This window comes from Solanum stenotomum, chromosome 9 (genome assembly GCF_019186545.1).
Source record: "Solanum stenotomum isolate F172 chromosome 9, ASM1918654v1, whole genome shotgun sequence".
Taxonomy (NCBI): Eukaryota; Viridiplantae; Streptophyta; class Magnoliopsida; order Solanales; family Solanaceae; genus Solanum; species Solanum stenotomum.
This window is the reverse complement of record NC_064290.1, coordinates 43,731,441-43,755,848: the sequence shown is the minus strand read 5'-3', so window position 1 is coordinate 43,755,848 and position 24,408 is coordinate 43,731,441. Positions and strand designations below refer to the sequence as shown.

The window sequence follows — 24,408 nt, the reverse complement described above, 5'->3', positions numbered from 1 at the left end:
AACTCTTGAATACCGAATCGAAATATGGTCTAATTTATACGAATGAACAAAGTATTTGATGAAGTATCCTCCAACTAGTAAATCATTAAGCACCTAAAGATTTTATTTTGAACACAACACTCATGCATACGAGTATACACACCAAAACATGTATTCTTAGATTTATTAAACTACACATGTGAAAGCTAAAAGCTTCTCCTTCAAACCATGAACTAGGGGCGTACAAAATCGAACCGAAAACCGAACCAAATCGCAAATCGAGTCAACCCGGAAAAAAACTCGACTAGTGGTTTGGTTTGACTTGATTTGGTATTGGAAAAAAACCCGACTATATTTGGGTTGGTTTGGTTTTAACTAAAAAAACCCAACCCAAGACCAAACCAACCCGACATTATATATGTAATTTTAAATTTTTATTTTATACATAAAAATATTTACTTTGATATAATTTTTAAATATTTCTTATACTATTTCATAGTTTTTATCTTTTAATATATTATTTCAAGTTTAAAACTTAGAATTCGGAATGGTCCAATAAAGATTATAGTTCATAGATATTGATAATTATAATGAAACTTAAATCAAAATCAAATTAATACTAATGCAAAAAGAAAATCAATTCAACAATAAGAATGTCAATAATATTGAATATTTGTTCTTTAGTTTTACATTGATTTAGACAATTAAAATACATAATCTAATTTTAATTTTCCTTAAATATTTAATAATGTAACAAATACTTATTAAACTTATTTTAGCATGATTTAGTACTTTTAAATTATGATCATTTTCATTATGACTTTGCAATATTTATTTTATATGATGATTTCATTATTATTTTTTATTGAATATTTTTGTGTCATCAGTACTAATCTCATATTTTGTGTTATTTTTTTAAGAAACACCTTAGATAATTGTATTTTGGTTGGACTAAAGAAATATTTGGAGCACAAGTTAATTATATGTTTGTATGCAAACTTTACCGAAAAACTCCAAAAATCTGAAAAAATCTGAGGTTTATTAGTTTGGTTTGATTTATAAATTTAAAAATTCGACACAATGGTTTGGTTTGGTATTTGAAAAACCCGAACCAACCGGAGGTTGAAAAATCCGAAAAAATCCAAATTTTATTAGTTTGGTTTGGTTTATAAATTTAAAATTTTTACACAAATGGTTTGGTTTGATATTTGAAAAACCCGAACCAACCCGGACATGTACACCCCTACCATGAACTATGTTATGATTTTCATATAACTGCATATGCGGGGCTTCAATCGGACGATCTAACACATAGAATTTGATTTCCTACAAATGAAGAATGTATTTTGTACAATTAGCATATAAAACTAAAAATTTTAATATATCCAAGGTACAAGTATTTATTAAAACTTAATGTATTAATATATCAAACAATGTAAAGTATAGAAATTTAACAAAAGATCACAACAATTTAAAAAAAATGGATACACTATTGTTAAATAAAAATGAATACACCAATATAGTATACTTATGAATACATTGTTGTTAAACAAAAGATGGATACATTGGACAACTCAAAAGCAAGAAAAATGAAAATTAATACAACGTGTGGATATCAAACTCTATAAGTAATCAGCTATATAAAAAATTGAAAAAACAAACAAATGTCAATCTCTTTTTGGTTAACTTTTTCCTGTAATACTTGAGATTTGGTGTTAACTCGGTATTTTATTATAAAAATACAGTATTAATATATCCAACTTTACTTGTATTCCCTAATTAATCTTTTAAATTGGATAGAGTACTTATGTATCCAGATATAATTGTATTCACAAATCAACATTTCAACTTGCATTTATATAACAATAGAAGTATTTATGTATATAAATATTATACTATGTACAGAATTGATACACACAAACCTCAATCTCTTTTCCCTCATAGTCCTTGTGTACTACTTATATATATATATATATATATATATACTTGTATTCACAAACTACCACTTCAACTTTTGTCAATATTACATTACAAGTATCTATGTATATGAATATTCTACTATATACGCAATTGACAATTACACAACCCTCAATCTCATTTTGCTCATTTACTTCATGTACTCATTTTTTACAACTATATACATACGAATTCAATTTGTTTAACTATTTAATACAAGAGGAAAATTCACAATGACAATGTCACACAATACAAGTACCAAGATATACAAGTATATATATGATATTAAACTAAAAAATAAAGCAAACAAATCTTAATCTCATTTGCCTTATGTTCCTGTTGGATTACTCTTTTTTCATTCCCACTTGAATCAAGATTGTCGACTTCTCTTCTTTTTTCAAGATTAGTTTTCACTTTTAAAGGTTTTGATCCTTCTTTCATCTTTATTGATTTTGCATGTTCGAATTCTTCAAGTAAATTCAAAAGTATCGGGTCATTAACCTTCTTTGTTCTTCTTTCGTTCTCTATTATTGCAGCAATAGAGCCTGAAATTTTGGCTTGTTGCTGAGTTATACACAAATTAAAAGAAGGTAGTTCATCCAACAATTTATCAAATCAATGTGTACCTCTCGTAACCCTTCGAAATTCAAATTTCAGCCATTATAATGGAAAAACAAATTCTTCAATTAAAACCCTATGAAAATAGATGAAAATATAGATGCATAGAAATATAATATTCATAAGAATGAGATAAAATGTAATTAAAAGATACTTGACGGATACAAATCACAAAAATCGCTCTTAGAATGATGCAAAAAGATCTTGAATTGGAATGAATTTGGGAAGAAAATCAGAAAATATGTGATACAAAGATAATTGGTGAAAAAGAAAATATTGATGATAAACATGGGAAAAGATCACGTAAAACATGCATGACATAATTAATTAGGCATGTAATAATAACTTTCCTATTTAATATTTATTTATATTAAATACAATAAAATAAAACTGTTTATTTGTCTATAAGCAACTTTGCTATTTATTGTGGAAGTATAACCATATAACATGAGAAAAAACAAAATATAGCTATTTTTTCTTAAATGTATATTGATGTTTGCCATATCCTATAGTTTTTCCTTTAGTTTTTTCATTCACCCGTATTTGAGTTAAAAAGTGGGGCCAATTTGAGAAATAAAAGGAAGGTAGATGAATTATATTAGGATATACTTCATTTGTTAAATATTGACATTTTGACATTTTTGATAATTATTTTGAAGTGTACATATTTTTAATAATTATGTTAGGAATTTTGACTAGTTAGCTAATTTATCCTTGTTTTTTCCTAATTTCAATTAGGGGTGGCAAAAATAAAGATTTTTTTTAATTAGGTACTAAAAGCTTATAAAATAACAAATAAAGCTATTAAAACTCAGGAAAAATTGAACAGGTTGAGTTATGACCCATTACTAACCCATTTTGGCCCAAACAAATTTGGGTTGGGTTGGATCTGAAACCATTTTGACCAGTCCAAATTTAACTCAACCCGCCCAATTGTCACTCCTTGTCTACGACATTTTGGCCAACCAAAGAAAGACATCCAAAGTAGTCCAAAAGTGGGATTTGTAAAGTTAGTCAATGTGTACAAGTCAATAATTGTATTCTTGTTTGGCAGCAAAAGAGAAGACCCCATCTGAGATTAGAGGGCCAAATTGCATAACACAGCCCCTCAAAAAAAAAAAGGGTCTAAAGTAGTGGGCAACGGTTGCTCGACATATACCATCATCTTTCACCAAACCATTTTTGCTCAAAAATCAACATGTGTAACAATACCATGCACTTTTCTATTTTGTGATTTCAGTGGTAGGCATAGAAGGATGGTTGTAGCACAATGATTTACCAGCTGAGTTGAGCCCCACTTCTTGCGCGGGCATATCATAAGGTTCAAAACCAGGTGGCAAACAAAAGCCTAGTATCCAAGTGGAGAATGGTAGAGACGCGATGTCACCATTTATCTATACCTAAACAGCACACTAGCCAAGTGAAGGTATTCTCCAAAAGTTCTTTTAACCCAAACAAAAAAACACAAGGACAAGTTCATTTTAATTACCCTTCCTTTTCCTGTTCTGAAACATAGTCGATAAATAATTTTTTGAAGCAAATATGACATTACAGAATTGGAATCGTCAAGCATTAAAAGGGCATATAGGTCAAAGAGGGGAAAAGACCAATAATCCACAACAGGAGGCCAGTACTACCATATAGAAATACATGTTCGACAGTCAATTTTCAATTCTCAACTGACCATTGGGTCTGGACTTGCTGCGGGCACAATATCCAGCAGTGAGTTCACAGACTCAATCTCTTCATGCCAAAGTGGAAGAGTATCACCCGGATAGAACTTCCTTTTTACTCCATCTTTGTTGATCTGGTTGTCAAAAATAGGCAAAAGACACTCTTAATCATCTGGAAACATAGGAACAGGAGACAAAAGGCTAATATACACACAACAGTTCCATTTTCTCCATCGTCTGGTTTTACACATCAAACAAACACAAGACTTCTGTGATGCAAGATACAAAGAAGAGCTATTGCCCTAGGGCCCTAAGTGCTCAGGAAAACAGTACTCGAGAGGGTGATATTTTTGGATACAAATGAATTCTTGAAGCTGAAGTATCATGCAAAGCTTGCAAGAGAGCAGCAGGGCACAGGGAACACACATAACAGGACATAAAGGGGATATGTTTTCAGAAGCATACAGTGGCCATCATATTATGCTCTAACAGTGCAAACACTAGCTTCTTATATCTCAAAATAAGGCTTAAGCCTAGAAAAGGCATTTATTAAAGGCAACAAGCACAAGTGGTGTGTTTTTTTAAAATAGGACAGGTAGTATGTATAATGTAAGTCAACTTATTAAGGCAGGTCATTAATTTGTTGTCTTTTGGTGCACCCATAAGGCTCCTGTTACAATAGATGACTTCCATATAGAACCATATTTTTCATAGGTTCTCTATCTTTGAGTATACAAGGCATTCTGCCACAAAGCTAAGCTATTGTTTTATCCAAGTAAAAATTTCAGGATAAGTGACAAAACACTATATACTTATAAAAAGAGAACGGTGTTAAAACCACTGGTCAAATGAAGCAGGAAGGGTTCTATTGTAATTGATGCAAGATATACAGTTGATACATGACATAACTTTTTCGAAGGAAAAAAAGGTCAAGGCTCTAAATTAAGTTGAGCAAAACACTATGTGAAGGTGCAGAGAATTCAGTAGTTTCCAATTTAATAGCGACATATGGCTTTGGTCTAGCAAATTAACTTTTCCTAATCACATATAATTGCTTGTGAATGAGCATAAAGCAGAAAATCACTCACAGTTACAGTGCGTACTACACCGCCACTCGCACCATCTCGTGCAATGGCAAGAGACACCGCAGTCACAACCAGTTTCTGCAAAAGTATATGAAAGGAAATTTCAATCATTGGAAATATCTACAGACTAGATAAGCATGACAAATACAAATCATGACTCTCTGCACCTATCTACCACAAGCCAAAAGAATTATATTGTCTTGCTGAATAGCTTTCGAGTTCACGAAACGACAAAGCTTAGAAAGCAACACGGATCAAAAAATACATCCTGCTAATCATACATAACCTCTAAAACGCATTTTCCTTCCCATCAGAAATAGAAGGCTTTGTTTTGGAAACAGAAAGTTCAAAAAAAAATTGCTGCATACTAGAACTAACAAAATCCCCCAAGTTTTCTCGGCTGTGAGACACTAAATTTGAATCTAAGTCTCCAAAGAAAATGCAAACTAAATAAAGAAAACAAAAAATTAGAGGGGGGGTCAAACTTCTTGAATAGGATGAACCAAATGAGTTCTGCATCATGAACTTTGTACTGCGCACATTACTTAGATGGGTACTAAAAAGGCATATAGGAAGGAATGGAGAAATCTGGAATGAAGAAATTGAATATGAAAGAAAAGACTTCATTCTTAATATGAATGATTCCCTATCTAATTAGACTATGACGCCTACTTGACAGAAACAACTAAGAGTTTTCTTAAGAAAACGGTTCATAATGGTCACCCATATTATACAAATGAGAAATTTTAACGACCGCATACAGCAAACCTCTGCTTCTTCATGAGACATTCCTTCCCTCCATGCCTGATCAAAGAAACCATACAAATAACTAGACCCAGACCCTGTAATATGAAATTAAAACATTAGAGCAGAACTCAGCAGTTGGAGGACATTGTAGGGCAGGCTGAGAATTTAATTTCTATCAACAGCAAAAGCACAATACAGGACAGTAAACCGAGAAACTACAAATGAGTATGTTAAGCAATGCTATGATATACTTCAATATTAACACTGCAAATATGCAATAAGCTTTAAATCCTCAGGTCCTGTCTTTCCTTTCAAGGCATCATCATCTTCTCCATTTTTTCTAAAGGGTGGTGTCCAGGCCAGCTTGCACACATCTCAACTATTCCATCGGGTACCAGCTACCTCCCACCAGCAAATATACCGGGTAACTTTACCAGCAAGACTTAGGTAGATGGAAAGAAATCACTTGATGTTCTAGTCTCTGCTGGATTTAAACCCTAGTCTCCAAGGTTTTCACCCACGGGGAACACCCTTAGGTGCCTTTCAAGGCATCATCTTCTTTAATCCTATCCAGTGCACTATCACCATACCTTAGGGTTTGGTCAGTAGCCTACTCCATCACCACCCTCTTAATTTATGTTGAAATTAAAATCAGTGTAGCCACCAGACCTAACATGATGATGGCTCTTGTATTTAATTAAATCTAATCAAATGCACCAATTGTACAAAATCAAAATAACCATGATATTATCCCATTAAATTCTATAGCACAGCAGACCCCATTGGGTTGATGCCATTCAAGAAACAGGCACCACAACCAAGTAACCTATTCCAGTTGTTTTTAAGAACCAAAAATATCTAAACAGTTAACCAGGAAAGTGCTCCTGAGAAGTAGATGCATGAGAAAAGCAACAATACAGATTGACAACAAACCTCCAATAGCAAAAGGCTGCTCCAAGAGTGTACCCCCAAGAGGAACCCCATATATTTTACCCCCTTCGTATTTGTCCCATCCACCAACAATCATTCCTGTTTGAAGCATAGCCTGAGTTTTTGAGATCATAAATCAGTTAGAAAGAGCTCAAAGGTGACGTTTAACCTAGCTCACATACAGCCATACAGGTAAAATAATACAGAGGAAGCTGAGCAGAAGCCATGGAACAAAAGCCAGTTATACACATTCTCTTCCAGATTTATTTCCTATCAAATACCTCCTGTGTCTTGAAAAGTTCAGCAATAAGTAGAAAATGAAACGTTAAAAAGATTATTTTTAAACATTGTTTAGGCTACAACTTTAAATACAGGACGGATAAATATATGTACAAATTCTTCCAACTTAATCCCACCGAAATGGAGAAAAAGATTTGTCATACAATATGCTTAAAACTACATAATCAGCTAGGGGAAGAATAAAAGGATCACACAAAGATCTTCAAAAAAAAATTTTGGCTAGGCCACATGTTTATCCATTTAGGTTTCTCAAATGATATGCATTCCCTCCCAGACCCCATTGTCAATAGTGTTCTTTAGCAGGAGGAAAAATCTCTCGAAATGGAACTAAGAAAACTTAGGAATGAACAGAAGGATAAAATCTGACTTGTTTCGCCATATGATTGTGTACACTAAGGGATCGTTTGGTAGCTGGTTAGGAGAAATATTATACAAGTATTAGATCCTGCATAAATAATACCATGTTTGGTAGTTAGGACTAAAAATAAAATTAATATGGTATTTGGTTTGCAGTTTAGAAACATGCATAACTAATACATGAATAAGTTATGAGGGAATCTAGGTAAAATTTTATGCAGAATAGAAGATGGAATAACTAAACTTTGCATAACTAATCCCTGCATAAAATAATACATAAATTTCCTCATAACTAATTCATGTATTACTAATACCTACATAACTCTAGTCAGCAACCAAACGACCCCTAAATACTTGTTAACAATGAAATGCAAATAATTTGTATCAGAACATGGCCGGGGATTGGTGACAGTTGCTTGATTCAGCTGGGCTTTAGAAGATGAAGAGAACAATGCAGAGCAGGGAGCATTGTTCCTCTAAATGTGGTAGTATGGAGAGGAAAACATACCATCAACAGAAAAGGAAGGTGAGAGAAATAGGAGAGCTTTTGAAGTAATAGAGCATGATCACATATAGCCTCATGTAATTGATTATTCTTTTGGGTCCACCCATTAGGTTCTTCCTATTAGTACAGAGGAATAGGTGCCTTTTCTAGGTTGTCTTTTTTTTGTTTTTGATGGAGTGAAAATATAATTAATGGCATCAAAAAGATGAAGGAATTTGCAATGCTTGAGAAAAATAACCCAGGAACAAAATAGAGATAACGTCAGTTCTAACAACTAGAATCTTTTCTAGGTTGTCTTTTGATACACATCTTGTAATTAATAAAATTATTCCTTACTTGATCTTCAAAAAAAAAAGGGACAGTTAATTCATCCACATCATGTAGGGAAGCTGCATAACTAAAAACAAAATGAAAACCTAATACCAATGGTGTGCAAAAGCAACAAATTAATGGCATCAGCTCAGCATTGAAAAATTCCTTTTTACTTTTTTTTCACTGAACAGGTTACAGGTTTACCACATTTATTGAGTAAGACACTGCTGAAGTTAGTACACTCACAGATTCCAAAGGACATGACCACTCATTAATATTTGAATGATTAATTAAATGGGTGATCCAATCCTCAAATTACACCACAAAAGTTGCACCTAACAGATACACTGAGATTTCATAACTTCCTAAGCAAGAAAATGTTGATTCCAGCTTTGATGACCATTCTTAAATGGTGAATTCTCTTTTAGACAGTTGCATTGTGAGAGCAACTCTCTATTACACAATGAGCTACAACTACTTGCATTGTAGCGAAGAAAAAAAAAACAGAGATTCCACAATTGTCAAGCTATTTGTATAAATCTTTAAACGACACACAAAAAAAGAGACTAGGAAACTTAGAATTTAAAATGATAAAAATTATTTTACATAACACAATAAGAATAGTATACTACTTATAGAAGCAAACCTTATTGTTATAGGATATTTGCCTAACAAGACTTGCCGCAACCTTGACAGTCGCTGGCTGGCCAAGCTGTATCCTGCATCCACAAAAACTTTCAACCTTAGAAAGTGCATCCTGAAAATAATTTGACTAAATAAGTGGCAAGCACAAGCCACTTCATCATAATCAAATTTCCAGAAAAACTAACAAGTAAAAGAGATGGTAAATTTTGGCACGCTCATTCAAACTTCAAAAGTATGTATAGGTTAACAAGTCAATTCCATAATCCCAACACAGACGAAATCGATGAAGAAGCTGAAGTTAACAGCCTCTTATCAGGGGAGATTCTTTTGCAAGTTACTGAGATAAATCATAATAGTTGCATCTAGGAAGTAAGCATTTGAATAAAAATACAAGATGGGTTGATGGGTTACGTGTGTTGGTGTAGAAAGTAGCGCACGTAGTCTGAAACAACTTGTGAATCTGCAGCCTACAAAACAATCATTAAAATAATATGTAAGATAGGACTCTCAGAATGCTATAGAGGATCAAGTATCAGATTATGAGATGGAAACAACTCAGCTGTTGGTAGTTCACTTCAAAGCATCAAGGCATGTTTAACTTCTTAGAGCATATAACGCTCCAAGGTCATTTTCTAAACCAGAAGTTCACTTCAAAGCATCAAGGCATTTTTAACTTCTTAAAGCATATAACGCTCCGAGGTCATTTTCTAAACCAGGAAGTAGGTAAAAGTCATGTGTTGCTTGGACTTCAAAAATGTCATCAGGTATAATGTTAACTTTCTCAAAAAAAAAATGTCATAGGTATGTGTCGGATCCTTCAGAAGTAGTGCATTTTTGGAGAATACGACACAGGTGTTGCAACATTTTTGGAGAGTCTGAGCAACTTAAAGTAAAACACATTCTATTGTTTGTCTAATAAGTTAATAAAACTATTGGATATGCTGTAGGATTTATATCAACCATATCTTAACCACAGAGCAATGGAAGATAATGTTTTGGAACAAGACAGACTCTACAGAGTACATATGCGGAGGTGTAAGAATACGATCATCAATAACCTGAATTCGAGCATTGCCCAGATCCGTTGTTTCTAAGGGACAGAACAAAACCTCTAAAACTAACAGAAAGCTTCTCCTAGAAAACATTTCCAATGAACTTCTCCTAAAAGATAAATATATATTGGGCCCATTATCCACCAAGTTTAAAACCGTGCGGCAGTTGGTCCTTGGGGATTACTTGGTCATAAAAGAGAAGGATTAATATCTTTTTCTTTTATCTAATCTACCACTATATGATCCCATTATGCTATATTTCATTTTCTCAATTTATGTTAACCTGCTTTAACTTCCAAGAAATTCAGTTTATGCAGATACAACACAAAGGTAGTGGAATGTTTTTACCTTAGAATAGGCTTTGAACCTCACATCACGTTTAGTTATGTAATCAAAACCCATTGGGAACTCAAATTCCTTACAATATTAGAAAGTAAAAATTTGTGCTAAATGAAAAAGAGAAACAATTTTACATGCAAATTGAAATGTGTGCACAGGTGTCTAATAATCTATACAGAGGTTGCATCATATGTTTTTTTAATTAAATTGGATAATAAACTACATCTAAGACAAGTGCTCTTTTACCACTGTAGCCCCACTCAATGTGAGAAGGGGGAGGAGCAAAAAGGAAAAATGTACTTCAACACGTGTCTGACCACAAAAGAAACATGGTTTACCCAGGCAACTTAAAGCTTAACATTTTTAAAGCAAACCTAAAGCACTTGGGACAAACTCAGTAACTAAATAAACAAATCCCAATACATTTTCTAATCCCATTTTCAGCCCTATTGAACAATCAATTAACAAGCCTCAACCAATTATTTTCATCCATGGATGCAGAATCCACAGATATCAAGTATGTATACAAGAAAACTACAGCAACATCATACATGACATTTTCAAATTGTGAATCATCCAATAGACATCTTATTTTCGACATGTTTGGCATCACTATGTTATAATTGTCCTATAATTATGTACCAAGTAGTACCAGTGGTATAAAAATTCATCACAAAGTGCCAAATGGCATCTAATTTTTTATTAAACCGAGTTTTCTTATCATGCCTAGGAGAGAGTGGATGCAATAGTAATATGCAAGACAACGGAAAAGGTTATAACTTCTGCTATCAGCTGCTAATGAAACCATGTTAGTAGGTCCCGTTGTCTTGTAAAGTTCAGTATATTTTTCTCTAGTAAGACAAACCAGAATGGAAACAGAGGAGCAATATTCATATAGCAAACTCCAAGTAGTTTTGGATAAAGCCCAGTTGATTGGTTGATTGAACGTCTGAAATACTCTAGCTTTTAATACTGACTTAGCTTTCATAATATGAGCATGATTTCCAAAAATCATAGAAAGATAAGCAAGCAAAAGGATGTTCAATTATTTCCAGGTTCTCTACTTTTTGGTAACCGCTTGTATACTGGACATTTTTCCCTCTCTTCATTAGGTAAATTACTATACCTTAATAGAAAAAATAAAGAGATGTTCAGTGACTCATAAATAGATAAGATACAGAGAGAGAGAGAAATGAATATTTCCATTTGCTATTTGTTAAAATTCAGAACAATCTATCCTTGCAACATACCACGTTAAGTGGACACACAATGACAATACACAATTGACCTGTAAATTTAACCAAGCCCATAAGAGATTTAATTCTTTTGAGGAAGAGCAAGCCCCCGAAAGATTTTTAAGGATTGGTATTGCAAGAAAAGTGTTTCGCCATTGCTAATACAAAAAAAGTTCACTATTGAAAATTACCAAGCTTTAACTCGAAGAATTTTTTAGCCATGTCATTTCTATTTCAGTTCTAACATCTCCTTGCATAGTTAGAATTTCGGTTATTCTATGTTCTATTTGTCAATCATTACAGAGCAGATAACATGCTACTTAAATGCTATTTAATTAAATTAGTTTTGGATTCATTACTGACAAATTTCAGCCACATTATAACCCCTTCCAAAAACATCAAACCGAAGAAAAAGAAGGGAGATACTAAACCCATAAATCCTTAATTCAACTTCTTGAATTGCTTTTATCTACAGTACTCAACATGCCAATACTTGAACCAAATAACAAGAAACAGAGGGAAAAAAGGACAAATAATGCCACAGCACAGATAGCAGTTCCACAGTTCCTCTTTTTGAAGAAATACGATACATATGCTACCAAAGAAAGAGAGAGAGAGCAAAAGTAGCATACCGATCCAGAGCGACAAACATACACATTGTCAGTGAGCTGAGTGATCTTATCTGAAGCCCTATTTGCCACATACATTCCTAAATTTCCAAAAAGCAAAAAACACCAAAAAAATACAGTTCTTAGATTACACAAACTAAAATTACTACTACATTTTTTTAAACAAATTCAGAAGAAAATACAATTTTCACAAATAAAATTCATCTTTATCAGGTAATCTATATAAAAAGGCATTACTCTCACAAATTCTCATAATAAAAACATATACAAAAAAAAAGACTTTATTGTTAAGTAAACTCTTCTCATCAAGACTATACTATTGAAAAGTAAATCAAAGGCTCTATTTTCAGTATTCACAACAACATTATGACATTGAAAAAACAAATCAATCAACCAGATACTTTATTCAGTTAATCAATTTTTCAACAGTAACATTACAAAAATATGAAAATATAAATCAAACCCTTATGAAGAAAATAAAAAAGGAATTACCAGTGCTGGTACGGGAGTCGGCGCCGAGAACAACGCCACCGTTGTAAGTGACGCCGATGATGGTGGTTCCCATGGAGTGTGGCTGCTCCACATCGAGCGACGATTTGTCCATCTTAGGGTAAGCTGAGAGATCGAAGGAGGAGAGAAATTGAAAAATGAAAGAGAAAAGCCCTAGTGAGAATAAAGGAAGAAATAAAAGAAGAAAAAGGGAGACTGTAGTATTAGCAACTGTCTTGGAGAGTAAGAAATATGAGTACGTTACGAAATTGGTTCATATATATTTTTATCTGACTCATATATATTCTTATCATTATATAAGGACATATATTTTTCATCTAAAGGAAGTGAAAAAATTAGTTTTAAATTTACTTTTTTGATTTAATATTTTTTAAAAAAATTATGTAGAGTATATATGATCCTTCTAGCAAAGTTTAAGGTATATTTTAATCTTTTGTATACATAAATTACTTTTTGATTATTATTATTTGAGTTTTTTGTTTTTTATTTGCGGCTATATTGTAATTTAGTTTTTGTATTTGTAAAAAAATAAAATTAGTGCATCTATGATAAATTTTGCAAGAAAATTAGTGAAACATAAATAAATTTGACCATCAAAATAATAAATTTAAATTAGTCTTTAAAACAAAAAAAAAATATATGTGTAAGGAAGATCAAATATATCCCATATGAATTTTATTTTTTTTCAAGAAAATAATTAAAACATTAAATTAAAATAATTTTTTTACTTCTGTTAGAGGAAAAAGTAGATGTAATTAAGAGAATCGCTCTTTCTCTTGGCTCTCGGCTCTCGGCGCACATTAGTCTACATATGGAATTTTTTATCAAAGTAAGTCATTATTAAAATCAATTCACCAAAATAATACGTTTTTTTAAAATTTTACAAAACTAATATAAACGTAGTTCGCAGTAACATTTTAGGTTATATTTTATTTAAAAAAATTCAATAACAAAAAGACAAAAATCTGACAGAGTAAACAAACATAAAACGTTATTGTCAGAAATGTTTTATAATTCGTTACTGTTAAGCATGTTTTACAGGTAAAACGTGAGTCACAGTAACGTTTCTCTGGAATGGCTGAAAATTGAAATTCAGTCTTGTACATGCTTCATTCATTATTCAATTTTCCACTATTAAATAGATAGATATATTTTGTAAATACCTTCACTTGAAATATATATGATTTTCTAAACATAAAACGTTATTGTCAGTAACGTTTTATAATTCGTTACTGTTAAGGACTCACAATAACGTTTCTTTGGAATGGCTGAAAATTGAAATTCAATCTTGTACATGCCTCATTCATTATTCAATTTTCCACTATTAAATAGATAGATATATTTTGTACATACCTTCACTTGAAATATATATGATTTTCTCTTTTCTTTCTCTTTTCTACATAGACAATATTGCTTTAAACAAAAGGAAAAAAAAGTGAGGAAGACTTTGCATAAATTGAAGCTTGTCTTGTATCATTTCAATTTCAAAATTTGTAAATAAATTATATGAGAGATCTTCTTTTAGCCTAAGATATCATCCTTCCAAATATTAGATCATTCGATTTCTTATGATTATTAATTATTAGACTATCAATAAAGAAACTATTAAATTAAATTAATGTAATAAGTAAGCTACATCCAAACTTATAGTCTATGCATATGACACTTTTTGTACAAGGATGAAATTTTCATCCTTATTAACCCCCATAGAGGAAGGACTACCTTCCATTCCTTGTAACTCTCTTTTGCTGATGGAATGAACAGGTAGGGGTCTGCCTAACCCCCCACCATTGAGGTGGATTTTGAGGAAAAAAATATAATAAGTAAGCAAAATAACTATTAAAAAAAGAAACTAATTAATATTATAGAAAAGTCCTTCTCACTCTTCCTTTTCTTCCAAAAGTATTAGTATCTATGAATGAAAAGAGAAGAAAAGAGAAAATTATATATTCCATAGAAACGTTATCGTGAGTTACGTTTTAGCTGTAAAACATGCCTCAGAGTAACGAATTATAAAATGTTACTGATAATAACGTTTTATGTCTGTTTACTATGTTAGATTTTTGTCTTTTTGTTATTGAATTTTTTTGAATAAAATGTAACCTAAAACGTTACCGAGAACTACGTTTATACTAGTTTTGTAAAATTTCAAAAAAATGTATTATTTTGGTGAATTGGTTTTAATAATGACTTACTTTGGTAAAAAATTATTCCTATCCTACATACGCCGATGGAGCTACAACCATGGTGAAGGGGCATGGAAGATGATGGGGAAAGCTAAAGAAAATACCACTTGTTTCATTTGGAAGCTCAGTAGGTGCACAAACATAGAGGAACACTCAAACCTCATCTGAACAAGTCATGCCAGATCATACGTCTAGGACTATGGATTCAGGATATATGGATACCTCACTTGGGCAAAGTAGAGGTTCAAAAAGACTAGATTTGATCAGTTCTGTGTTAGCACAACCAGATCTCACAATTAACACATTAGTATCAATGCATACAGTTAACGCTACGGTAACCAATAGAACAGTACTACAGAGCCCTAGATTTGAAGATAATGTTGAATCCATTTAAGATCCACCTGCTCCACAGTGGACCAATCTATTTACCAAAAACAGAGTTGTTGCAAATGCATGGAAAGGTAATTAGTATACATAGACAAACAAATAAATAGGAGCAGCCAGAATATGTAGTAGGATTGACAGAGCTTTTGGCAACCATGATTGCATGATGAAGTGGGGACATGTGCAGACTATCTATAAGCTACCTCAACTATCAGATCATGTCCCATGCTCTTCACAATGAAAATAGCTCACTGGACTATAAAAACTCCTTTCAGATTCTTCAATATTTGGGTTGATTATCCCAAATTTAGAATTATTGTAAAAGATATTTAGGCTACACAATTAGCAACTGATCCAATAGAAAATATATGGAGGAAATTGAAGACACTGAAATCACCTTTAAAAGTTTTGAATCAAGAGGAGTTCAAGGGGATAGAAATGAAAATCCCTAAAGCAAGAATGGGCCTTATCCAAATACAAGATCAACTAACAAGACACTGCTCAGACAATTGTTATTGCTGGAGAAGAAGTCCTTACAAGACTTAGAGAAGTGGTCCAATATTGAGGAAGATGCTCTCAGACCAAAAATCTAGAGTTAAATGGATACAACTTGGGATAGTAATAATCAATTCTTTTCAGCAGCCATAAGGGAGAGAGTTCATAGGAAACAAATCCTTGAACTCACTTCACTCACTAGGACAAAAAGATATTAAGAATGAGATCCTATCTTTTTACAAGTCCTCAATAAGTTCAACAGCTTATGCCCTACCTGCCGTCAATAGAGTCGATATGAGAGGAAGCCATGTTCTAAATTACCAACAAGGAGTACAATTGTGTAAGCCAATAACTGATGAGAAATATACTCTAGTATGATNATAGGAAACAAATCCTTGAACTCACTTCACTCATTAGGACAAAAAAATATTAAGAATGAGATCCTAGCTTTTTACAAGTCCTCAATGAGTTCAACAGCTTATGCCCTACCTGCCGTCAATAGAGTCGATATGAGAGGAAGCCCTGTTCTAAGTTACCAACAAGGAATACAGTTGTGTAAGCCAGTAACTGATGAGAAAATATACTCTAGTCTGATGTTCATTGAAGATGACAAGGCCATGGGGTGGATGGGTTCAATGCATACTTCTACAAAAAAAAAAACATGGTCTATGATTAAAGTAGATGTCCTACAGGCTGTTAGAAATTTCTTTACCATAAATATCATGCATAAAACTATTAATTGTACAATTACTCTAGTTCCTAAGAATGCCAATCCTACTTTTGTGAAAAAGTAAAGACCAAATTGCATGTTGCACAATCCTTTACAAAATCATAGCAAAGGTTCCAACAGCTAGGCTACAAGAGGTAATATCATGAGTGATAAGTGAAGCACAATCAAGATTCATCCCTGATAGAAAAATTATGGACAATATCATCCTAATAACTGAGCTAGTGAAAGCTTATTAGAGAAAACATATCTCCTCAAGGTGTATGGTAAAAATAAATTTGCAAAAAGTGTATGACTCAATAGAATGAATCTTTTTGAGGTAGAATATAATTGAATTGTGCTTCCCAACAAATTTTATCTAATGGATTATACAATGTGTCCAGACTGTGAACTATACTGTGATGATAAATGGAGAACCTACTACTCATTTTAACGATGCCAAAGGCCTTAGGTAGAGAGACCCTATACCTCCATTCTTATTTGCTATTACCATGGAGTATATATCTTAGCAGGTCACTTAATACACTCAAAGGCAACAAACATTTTTCCTACCATCCTAGATGTGTTAAAGTAGGGGTTTCTGCTAGATGTAACCTTAAATCTATTACAACTTTGACGGAATGCTTTCAGTCTTTCTCAGAAGCCTCTAGATCGGAAACAAATATGGGGAAATGCTCTATTTATTTTGGAGGAATCTCAAGCACTGAAGGTGATAAGATCATTCACCATACTGATTTTTTTGCTGAACAACTACCCTTCAAATACCTAGTCATCCCTTTCTCTACAAAGAAGATCTTAATAATTCAATGGACTCCTTTAGTAGAGAAAATTGTGGCGAGGATCTTTACATGGACTGCTAGATATTTATCTCATGCTAGAAAATTGCAATTAATCCAAACTATTTTATTTGGCATTTGATCTTATTAGTCTCAACTCTTCCTTATTCCAACAAAGGTGTTTAATCTCGTTGACTCTTATAGCGGGAGCTTTCTACGGTCAGGTACTAACACCATTATCAAAAAAACCTTAATTGCTTGGGAAAGAATATGTATCCCAAAATCCATAAAATTAGTGTACGTGATATGGATCGAAAGGAATAAGAGGATTTTTGAAGACAAAGTGTCACGCCCCAGACTCAAGAGGTGCAACTGGCTCCTAATGCCAAAACTTAGGCCCGAGCTGACCCTGCTGAACCATTTGTTACTAGCGCATGGCAGCCACACGCAATCAAGAAAACAAACAAGTATATCTCGGCTTAAAACTAAGCCCTCGGACAGCAAGCCCCTGTCAATAGATCTATAAATAAAACAGCTACTCCCAAGAGTTCATATAAAGAAATAGTCAACTAGCACATAAGTCCTTATTGGACCGTCAAGGCCACCATGATCTCTATACCAAAACTGAAAGCAGGTATATGTCAAGACAATACATCAAACACCTCATAAGCTTCAACAAACTAACAAACTAGGTCAGCATGGTCATAACGTAGCTATACACCACACACACTAGTCTGTAAACCTCTAAGAATAGTAAAGATTGGCGGGACAGGGCCCTAGCCTACCCATAAAAATATATACAACAAAAGCTAACAAACCTCCTAACTCTGGTAGCTCCGGAGGAAAGTGGATAACCAACCGGATAGAAGTCAATCCTGTTGCTGATGAGGTTTACTGGGTTGCCTGTCGGGACGGAAAGCACAAAGAGCTGTCGGATGTCAATCTCTTTTCTTTTATGCTACATGTAGCTACCTTCCATCGACACATTATTTGCTATGCTACAACGAACGAACTAAATGTAAGACCATCGAGAGTGAGTGAACGACTAGCCAAAGCTTCTCATTTGGAGAAAAATCATGGTGGAAATACGGTTGAAAGCTGAAATGAGACGACAGAACAAGGGACTTGTATGCATGAATGCAGCGCCCTCCAGGCAATGGGGTGTCAGTACGAAATAATGTACAAAGTATGAAAGACTATAGACTAAATGAGTAAGTATCATAATATACCAAAAGCAATCAGGTTTAGATAAGCATGTTAACCCACTACTGAATCTAAAAACACAAAAATGATCAAACAACAACCTAACCAAGCCCCCATAAGTTCGGCAGGTACAAACAACATACCACCTACCTAGGCCCCCATAAGCCCAGAAGGTGCCAAATCAATCTACATACCTTTATCGGTAGCCCCTTGTCTTTGTAAGAAGTCACATGGCCCTTTTTGGCAACGATATAGCCCCGTAGGCAGCACATAGCCCTCTTAGGCAACATCATAGCTCTGTGGGCTGCACATAGCCCTCTTTTGCATCAACATAGCCCTCTTTGGCATCAAAATAGCTCCATAGGCAACACATAACACTCTTTGGCATCAATATAGCCCCGTGGGCAACACATAGCCCTCTTGGGCAATAACATAGTCCTATTAGACAACATCATAGCCCCCATAAGCAGTTCATAGCTCAACAGCTAACCACAATAGCCCCAAGGGCGACAACAAACAACTGAATAGGCTAAAGACGAGCAATTTAGCTATAAACAATATATATGAATAGTCTCCAAGTCGTTCTTAACAGATTATGTGTCCCTAAAATGAGGGTATATAACCAATCAATCAGCCAACCACTCACAATTACATCTACAAGATCACCAACATTAACTGCCCTATTATATCACTCCCAAGCTTTAAGGAAACATGCCGAACGAAAGGAACAACCTTAACATACCTTTTTCTTTATAATTTATGCTGAAAATATCTCTGTCCGCACCAATGAAACACTAAAAAAAAGTAAAATCAATCAGTAATTAAGGACAAGAATTACTACGACAATTCGACAATCAATACGGATTCCTATCGTAAATTACTATGACCTAAGGTATCTATAAACTGATAAATGATGGTTCCTACCTTTCTTTACACACCCAGAACACTTGAATAAAATCAAACCCCTGCATAAAACCCTGCTACCACAACCTCCACGGAGCTACACCGCTCAATTCACCATGAAAACTATACCAAAACGACGAGCTCGAGACGTAGGACAATTTTCGATAAAGAGCCAAGAAGAGATCATGAACACACAAGGATGATTTGAGGAGTAATTCTCTGATTTTTGTGGGTTTCTTACGAGCTGGCATGAAGAAAAATGAAGAAGATGCTATCTTATAAGGCTCCACTGACCTAGGGGACCCACCTCACGTGCCTGCTTGCGCAGTCTCGCGAAAACACGAATATCTCTCTATTCTGAAGTCGTATGGACAAACGGTTTGATGCGTTGGAAACTAGACTCGTAGACCTTCGATTTTATGGGTCGTGGTCCCCATAAATCTTTATATATTGGGAGAAAACCTCCGAGACATTTGACCCAAATTTCAGAGAAATCTTTAAAAAGGAACTTACGATAACTTTCGCCAACTTTTATTTTGCGACTTACCTAACTTCAAAACTTGAGATACAACCCTTGAACACTTAAAATATGACATACCATATCATTATTAATTTATTACTCACCTCTTTGTCTTTTCACGAAGGTACGAGTTAATTTAGACATTTCGAAAAGTCAGGGTGTTACACAAAGATACAGAGTGATGAACTTGCAAAGGAGATAGCCTACATTTGTAATGTGAGAGTTACGTTAAGGATCAAAGCAAAACTACATCTCACGTTCTAGTTTATAGTTTGGATTCTTTAGCTGCTTCATCTGAGTTTAATCTCTTGAGATAACAATATGAGTTAGTATTGCTATGGTCTTGTAATGTCTTACATTGTTGATTAATGGAAAAGTTAGTTATCAAAAATTGGGTATATGTGAGCCATTTGTATAATAAAAGGAGTATATATGAGCCACTTTCATAACGAGAGACATATCAACTCTAAATAACAAAATTGATGGGTATATCAAGCCCTTTTCCCATTATTTAATTAAAAATTTTAATAAGAATAAATAAAATGCAAAGCCTGACATTAATTATATATAAAGAATAAATTATTGTAGGTACATTTGTAAAAAACTAATAATAATGTAAATTAAGGAGAAATTAAATGTATGAACAAAATTTTGTCATTGATATCGAAAGTCATTAAATAATAAAATAAAGAAAAAATGAACTACATTATATATGAACATAATAATATAAAACAACTATTCATAACAAATTAATAATAACATAAAGGATTATTATAAATCAAAAGATAACAATCTGAAGTTGCGATGAAACAAAGCTAAAGCCTTGTTTGTTTTCTGTTACACCCCAAACTAGAGGGGGCGCAATTGACATTTGAGACTGTATTCGATCAAGTTATCTACGAAAACATACTAGCTAACTAAACTGTGGGCCCAAGAAGTCATACAGTACAACATCTGAAATATTAAGTCTTGATTGTTAAGGTCAAAACATAAGCAACAATAACTCATATGAACAAAGGTAGCTAAGCCATAACTTGGCATCAAAATGAAGCTCTTTTCTAGAGATTTCACCACCTAGAGTGGCTATGTTGAGCATGATTTAGAGAGGGCGGAGAGTAAGGAAAATAGTGATGGTTTGAGATTGAAGAAGAAATACAGAGGTGGAAGAGGTAGATGTCAGGGGCTTCTAGCTAATACCATTTCAAATTACACATACAAGTACACACCAACTTTTAAAGAAAGTTTATTTTCTATTCTTACTTTATATTCCCATATTTTACACAATTATATAGGTATGAGGTTACAATAAAAAAATAAGTGAAAAGAAATTGTGATAAGGTAATTCCTTCAAGTAGAGGTGATCCAATACTAAGCACTCTAAGAATAGAGACAATTTGCACACAATGAAACAACCATTACATTAAACTCAAGAAATACTACAGTACAAATGTTTATCCATCCTTATTCCATAAACCACATAACAACGAAAGGGCGTTCACAGGGAGGGAGTTAACAAGAAAATTAAATGACACACAATGACTTTGCCATATCAATCATTGTACATGCTAATATTTGGCCTTGGTTCAAAAGACTTTTCTCCTTTAAGACCTACTTCATCATCACGGCAAGAAGTTGTAGTTTGCCTTGGTTCAAAATCTTTAGTAAATAATGATTTTTCTTGTTTGAGACCAACATCATCATGATGGTAAGCAGTTGCACTCGGCCTTGGTTCAAAAGACTTTTCTCCTTTAAGATTGACTTCATTATCACAATAAGAAGTTGCAGTTGGTCTTGGTTCAAAAGACTTTTCTTGTTTGAGACTAGCATCATCATGATAATAAGCCGTTATAGTTGGCCTTGGCTCGAAAGGAACGTCATACCGAGGCATAAGATGCTTGATTGCTATAGGCATGGGCACATTTTTCATCACAGTATTCCAATATTCTCCAGGGTCTCTTCTTGCATCTGTGCTGCTAGCATACTGCACAAAAATGACAGACAATAAAATGTTTGTTGAATTCTATGTTACATGGTTACATGTTCATTAATTTTTATTACTAATACATAGAAGGTCAGTTGGTTATTTGACCAATTTGCTATTCTATTTTAACTTCATTTTAATTTATTTGTTTTGTTTTCTTTTGTATATATATTAAACCTATGCAAGCACACAGTATTGTATGTAGTATACAAATATGCATAAACATTTGGTACGGATATACATAGAATCTTTTTGGGTAGAATATTTATATTTTTGAAAAAATTAGTTTTAAATTTATATTTTTGACTTTTAATTTTTAAAAAATTCGTGTAGGGATATATATGATCTTTCTAGCAAAGTTCAAGGTATATTTTAATTTTTTCATACATAAATCATTTTTTGACTTCTTTGATTATCATTATTTGAGTTTCTTATTCTTATTTTATTTTTTTTCTTTCATTCCTTAGTGTAAAGAAAAAAAACTAATTTTTTTTTGGCTATATTATAATTTAAAACTATTTTTTTCGACTATATTGTTGCTTTAGTTTATGTATTTGAAAAAGGGAAAAAAGACAAATATACCCCCGAACTATTGTAAATGGTATGCAGATACCCTCCGTCATACTTTTGGGACATTGGTGCCCCTGCCATCCAAAAACTAGAGCATATATGCCCTTCACTCTAACGGAAGACTAAATAGGGACACGTGGTACAATCTTATCCGTTGATCCGATATTTAATAAATGTCGGGTCGGTGGATAAGATTATGACACGTGTATGTCTGTTTTTGAACGACGGGGGCACCAATGTCCTAAAAGAGTGACGGAGGGTACTTGCATACCATTTACAATAGTTCGGGGGTATATTTGTCATTTTTCCCTTGAAAAAAAATTGGGTCATCTATAATAAATTTTACAAGAAAATTAGTGAACATAAATAAATTTGACCATCAAAGTAATAAATTTAAATTAGTCATTAGAACCAAAAAAAAGTCAAAAAGAATATGTGTGAGGAGGATTAAATATACCCATATAGGATTATATTTTTTAAAAAATAATTAAAATTAATTTTTTCACTTCCGTTAGAGAAAAATGATATATGTGAGACATTTGTATAATAGTAGGGTGTATATATGAACCATTTTCATAACGAGTGGTATATTAGCTCTAAATGACAAAATTTAAGGGTATATCAAGCCCTTTTCTCATGATATTGAATAGAGGAGTTTATGTTTTATGCATCATTAATATACTATTTTTTTTTAGATATTGGGTAATTTTGTTTTTATTTGTTTACTTCTGTTATTTTCTTGAGTCAACGGAGTACCGAAAAAACATCTTAATCTCTCAAAGTAAAGATAAGATCTGCATACATACTATCTTCTCTAGACCCCACCAATTGTTGGATTTTGCTGGATATATTATTGTATTAGGTACGTTGCTAAAAAATCACTATTTTTCTATTAAAATTTTTCAATGAAAAATATTCGATGATCATTTCCACTTATATTTCGATTGAATCAGTGAGAAAATAATAATAATAATGATAATAATAATAATAATAATAATAATAATAAGGAAATAATGTTTTCACATGCAAAAATTAGAAAGTTTCCAACACTTTCGATGTGAATTTGTTTCTCACCATGTGTTTTGATGGAAAATAGATGAACAAAATCATATTTTATAACACAAAAACAAAATTCTCATTGATTTGTGATGAAAAAAGTCTCTATTTCTAATAGTGATAGAATTTCTTTGATAACCAACATTAAATAGAGTTACCTACAATAATAGAAACTAATTGTTTAAATATTTTTGTGCATTGTATAGAATTTAACTTACCAAGGCAAGTGAAATGAGGAGGATGAGAGCAAAAAGTGATCTCATGTCTTCAAGAGAGGTACAATTCATATGCTTTTGCTATTGATATTTGCTTGGTGCATGGATAATAAAATCCTAGAGTTTATATAGACAAGTTTGGCAAATACAAAACAATATAATAACAATAATAATAGTAGTATGTTTTATAAAACAATAATAATTATTATTATAATTTATAACAATTGATTATAATAATAATTGTTATTATTATAATTATTACTATTATAAAAAAACAAGTTGGCTCATCCTTATGCTATCATCAATCAATCATATAAAAACATAATTAGAAAAAGTATAGGATGACCAAGAGGGCCTTCTTAGCATCTCCATAATTCATGTTTCATGTGATGAAAATTATTCTACAATAAAAATGTTTTTCCTCAAAACACATAATTAGAAGAAGTATAGGATGACCAAGAGGGCCCTCTTAGCTTCTCCATAATTCGTGTTTCATATGATGAAAATTATTCTACAATAA

The 24,408-nt window shown here is 32.9% G+C and overlaps 2 protein-coding genes across 2 annotated transcripts; both read right to left on the bottom strand.

The window, feature by feature from the left end:
- Positions 1-4,034: 4,034 nt before the first annotated feature.
- On the bottom strand, positions 4,035-13,099 carry LOC125876454 (proteasome subunit beta type-6-like). Its single transcript, XM_049557641.1, has 8 exons — positions 12,855-13,099; positions 12,366-12,442; positions 9,519-9,574; positions 9,109-9,181; positions 6,992-7,103; positions 6,080-6,153; positions 5,315-5,389; positions 4,035-4,360 (listed from the first exon to the last, which is right to left on the bottom strand). The coding sequence occupies exons 1-8, from the start codon at positions 12,964-12,966 to the stop codon at positions 4,229-4,231; spliced, it is 711 nt and encodes a 236-aa protein (XP_049413598.1). The 5' UTR covers positions 12,967-13,099; the 3' UTR covers positions 4,035-4,228.
- An 8,309-nt stretch (positions 13,100-21,408) lies between these two features.
- On the bottom strand, positions 21,409-24,050 carry LOC125876444 (organ-specific protein S2-like). The gene is made up of 2 exons (XM_049557630.1): positions 23,892-24,050; positions 21,409-22,047 (listed from the first exon to the last, which is right to left on the bottom strand). The coding sequence occupies exons 1-2, from the start codon at positions 23,958-23,960 to the stop codon at positions 21,616-21,618; spliced, it is 501 nt and encodes a 166-aa protein (XP_049413587.1). The 5' UTR covers positions 23,961-24,050; the 3' UTR covers positions 21,409-21,615.
- Positions 24,051-24,408: the final 358 nt, after the last annotated feature.

Coding starts and splice junctions, on each gene's coding strand:
- LOC125876454 (XM_049557641.1), bottom strand. CDS start 12,966: ATGGACAAATCGTCGCTCGATGTGGAGCAGCCACACTCCATGGGAACC. Junction 12,443..12,854: donor CGACTCCCGTACCAGCACTG/GTAATTCCTTTT, acceptor TTGGAAATTTAG/GAATGTATGTGGCAAATAGG. Junction 9,182..9,518: donor TACTTTCTACACCAACACAC/GTAACCCATCAA, acceptor TTGTGGATGCAG/GATACAGCTTGGCCAGCCAG.
- LOC125876444 (XM_049557630.1), bottom strand. CDS start 23,960: ATGAATTGTACCTCTCTTGAAGACATGAGATCACTTTTTGCTCTCATC. Junction 22,048..23,891: donor TCCTCATTTCACTTGCCTTG/GTAAGTTAAATT, acceptor ATTTTTGTGCAG/TATGCTAGCAGCACAGATGC.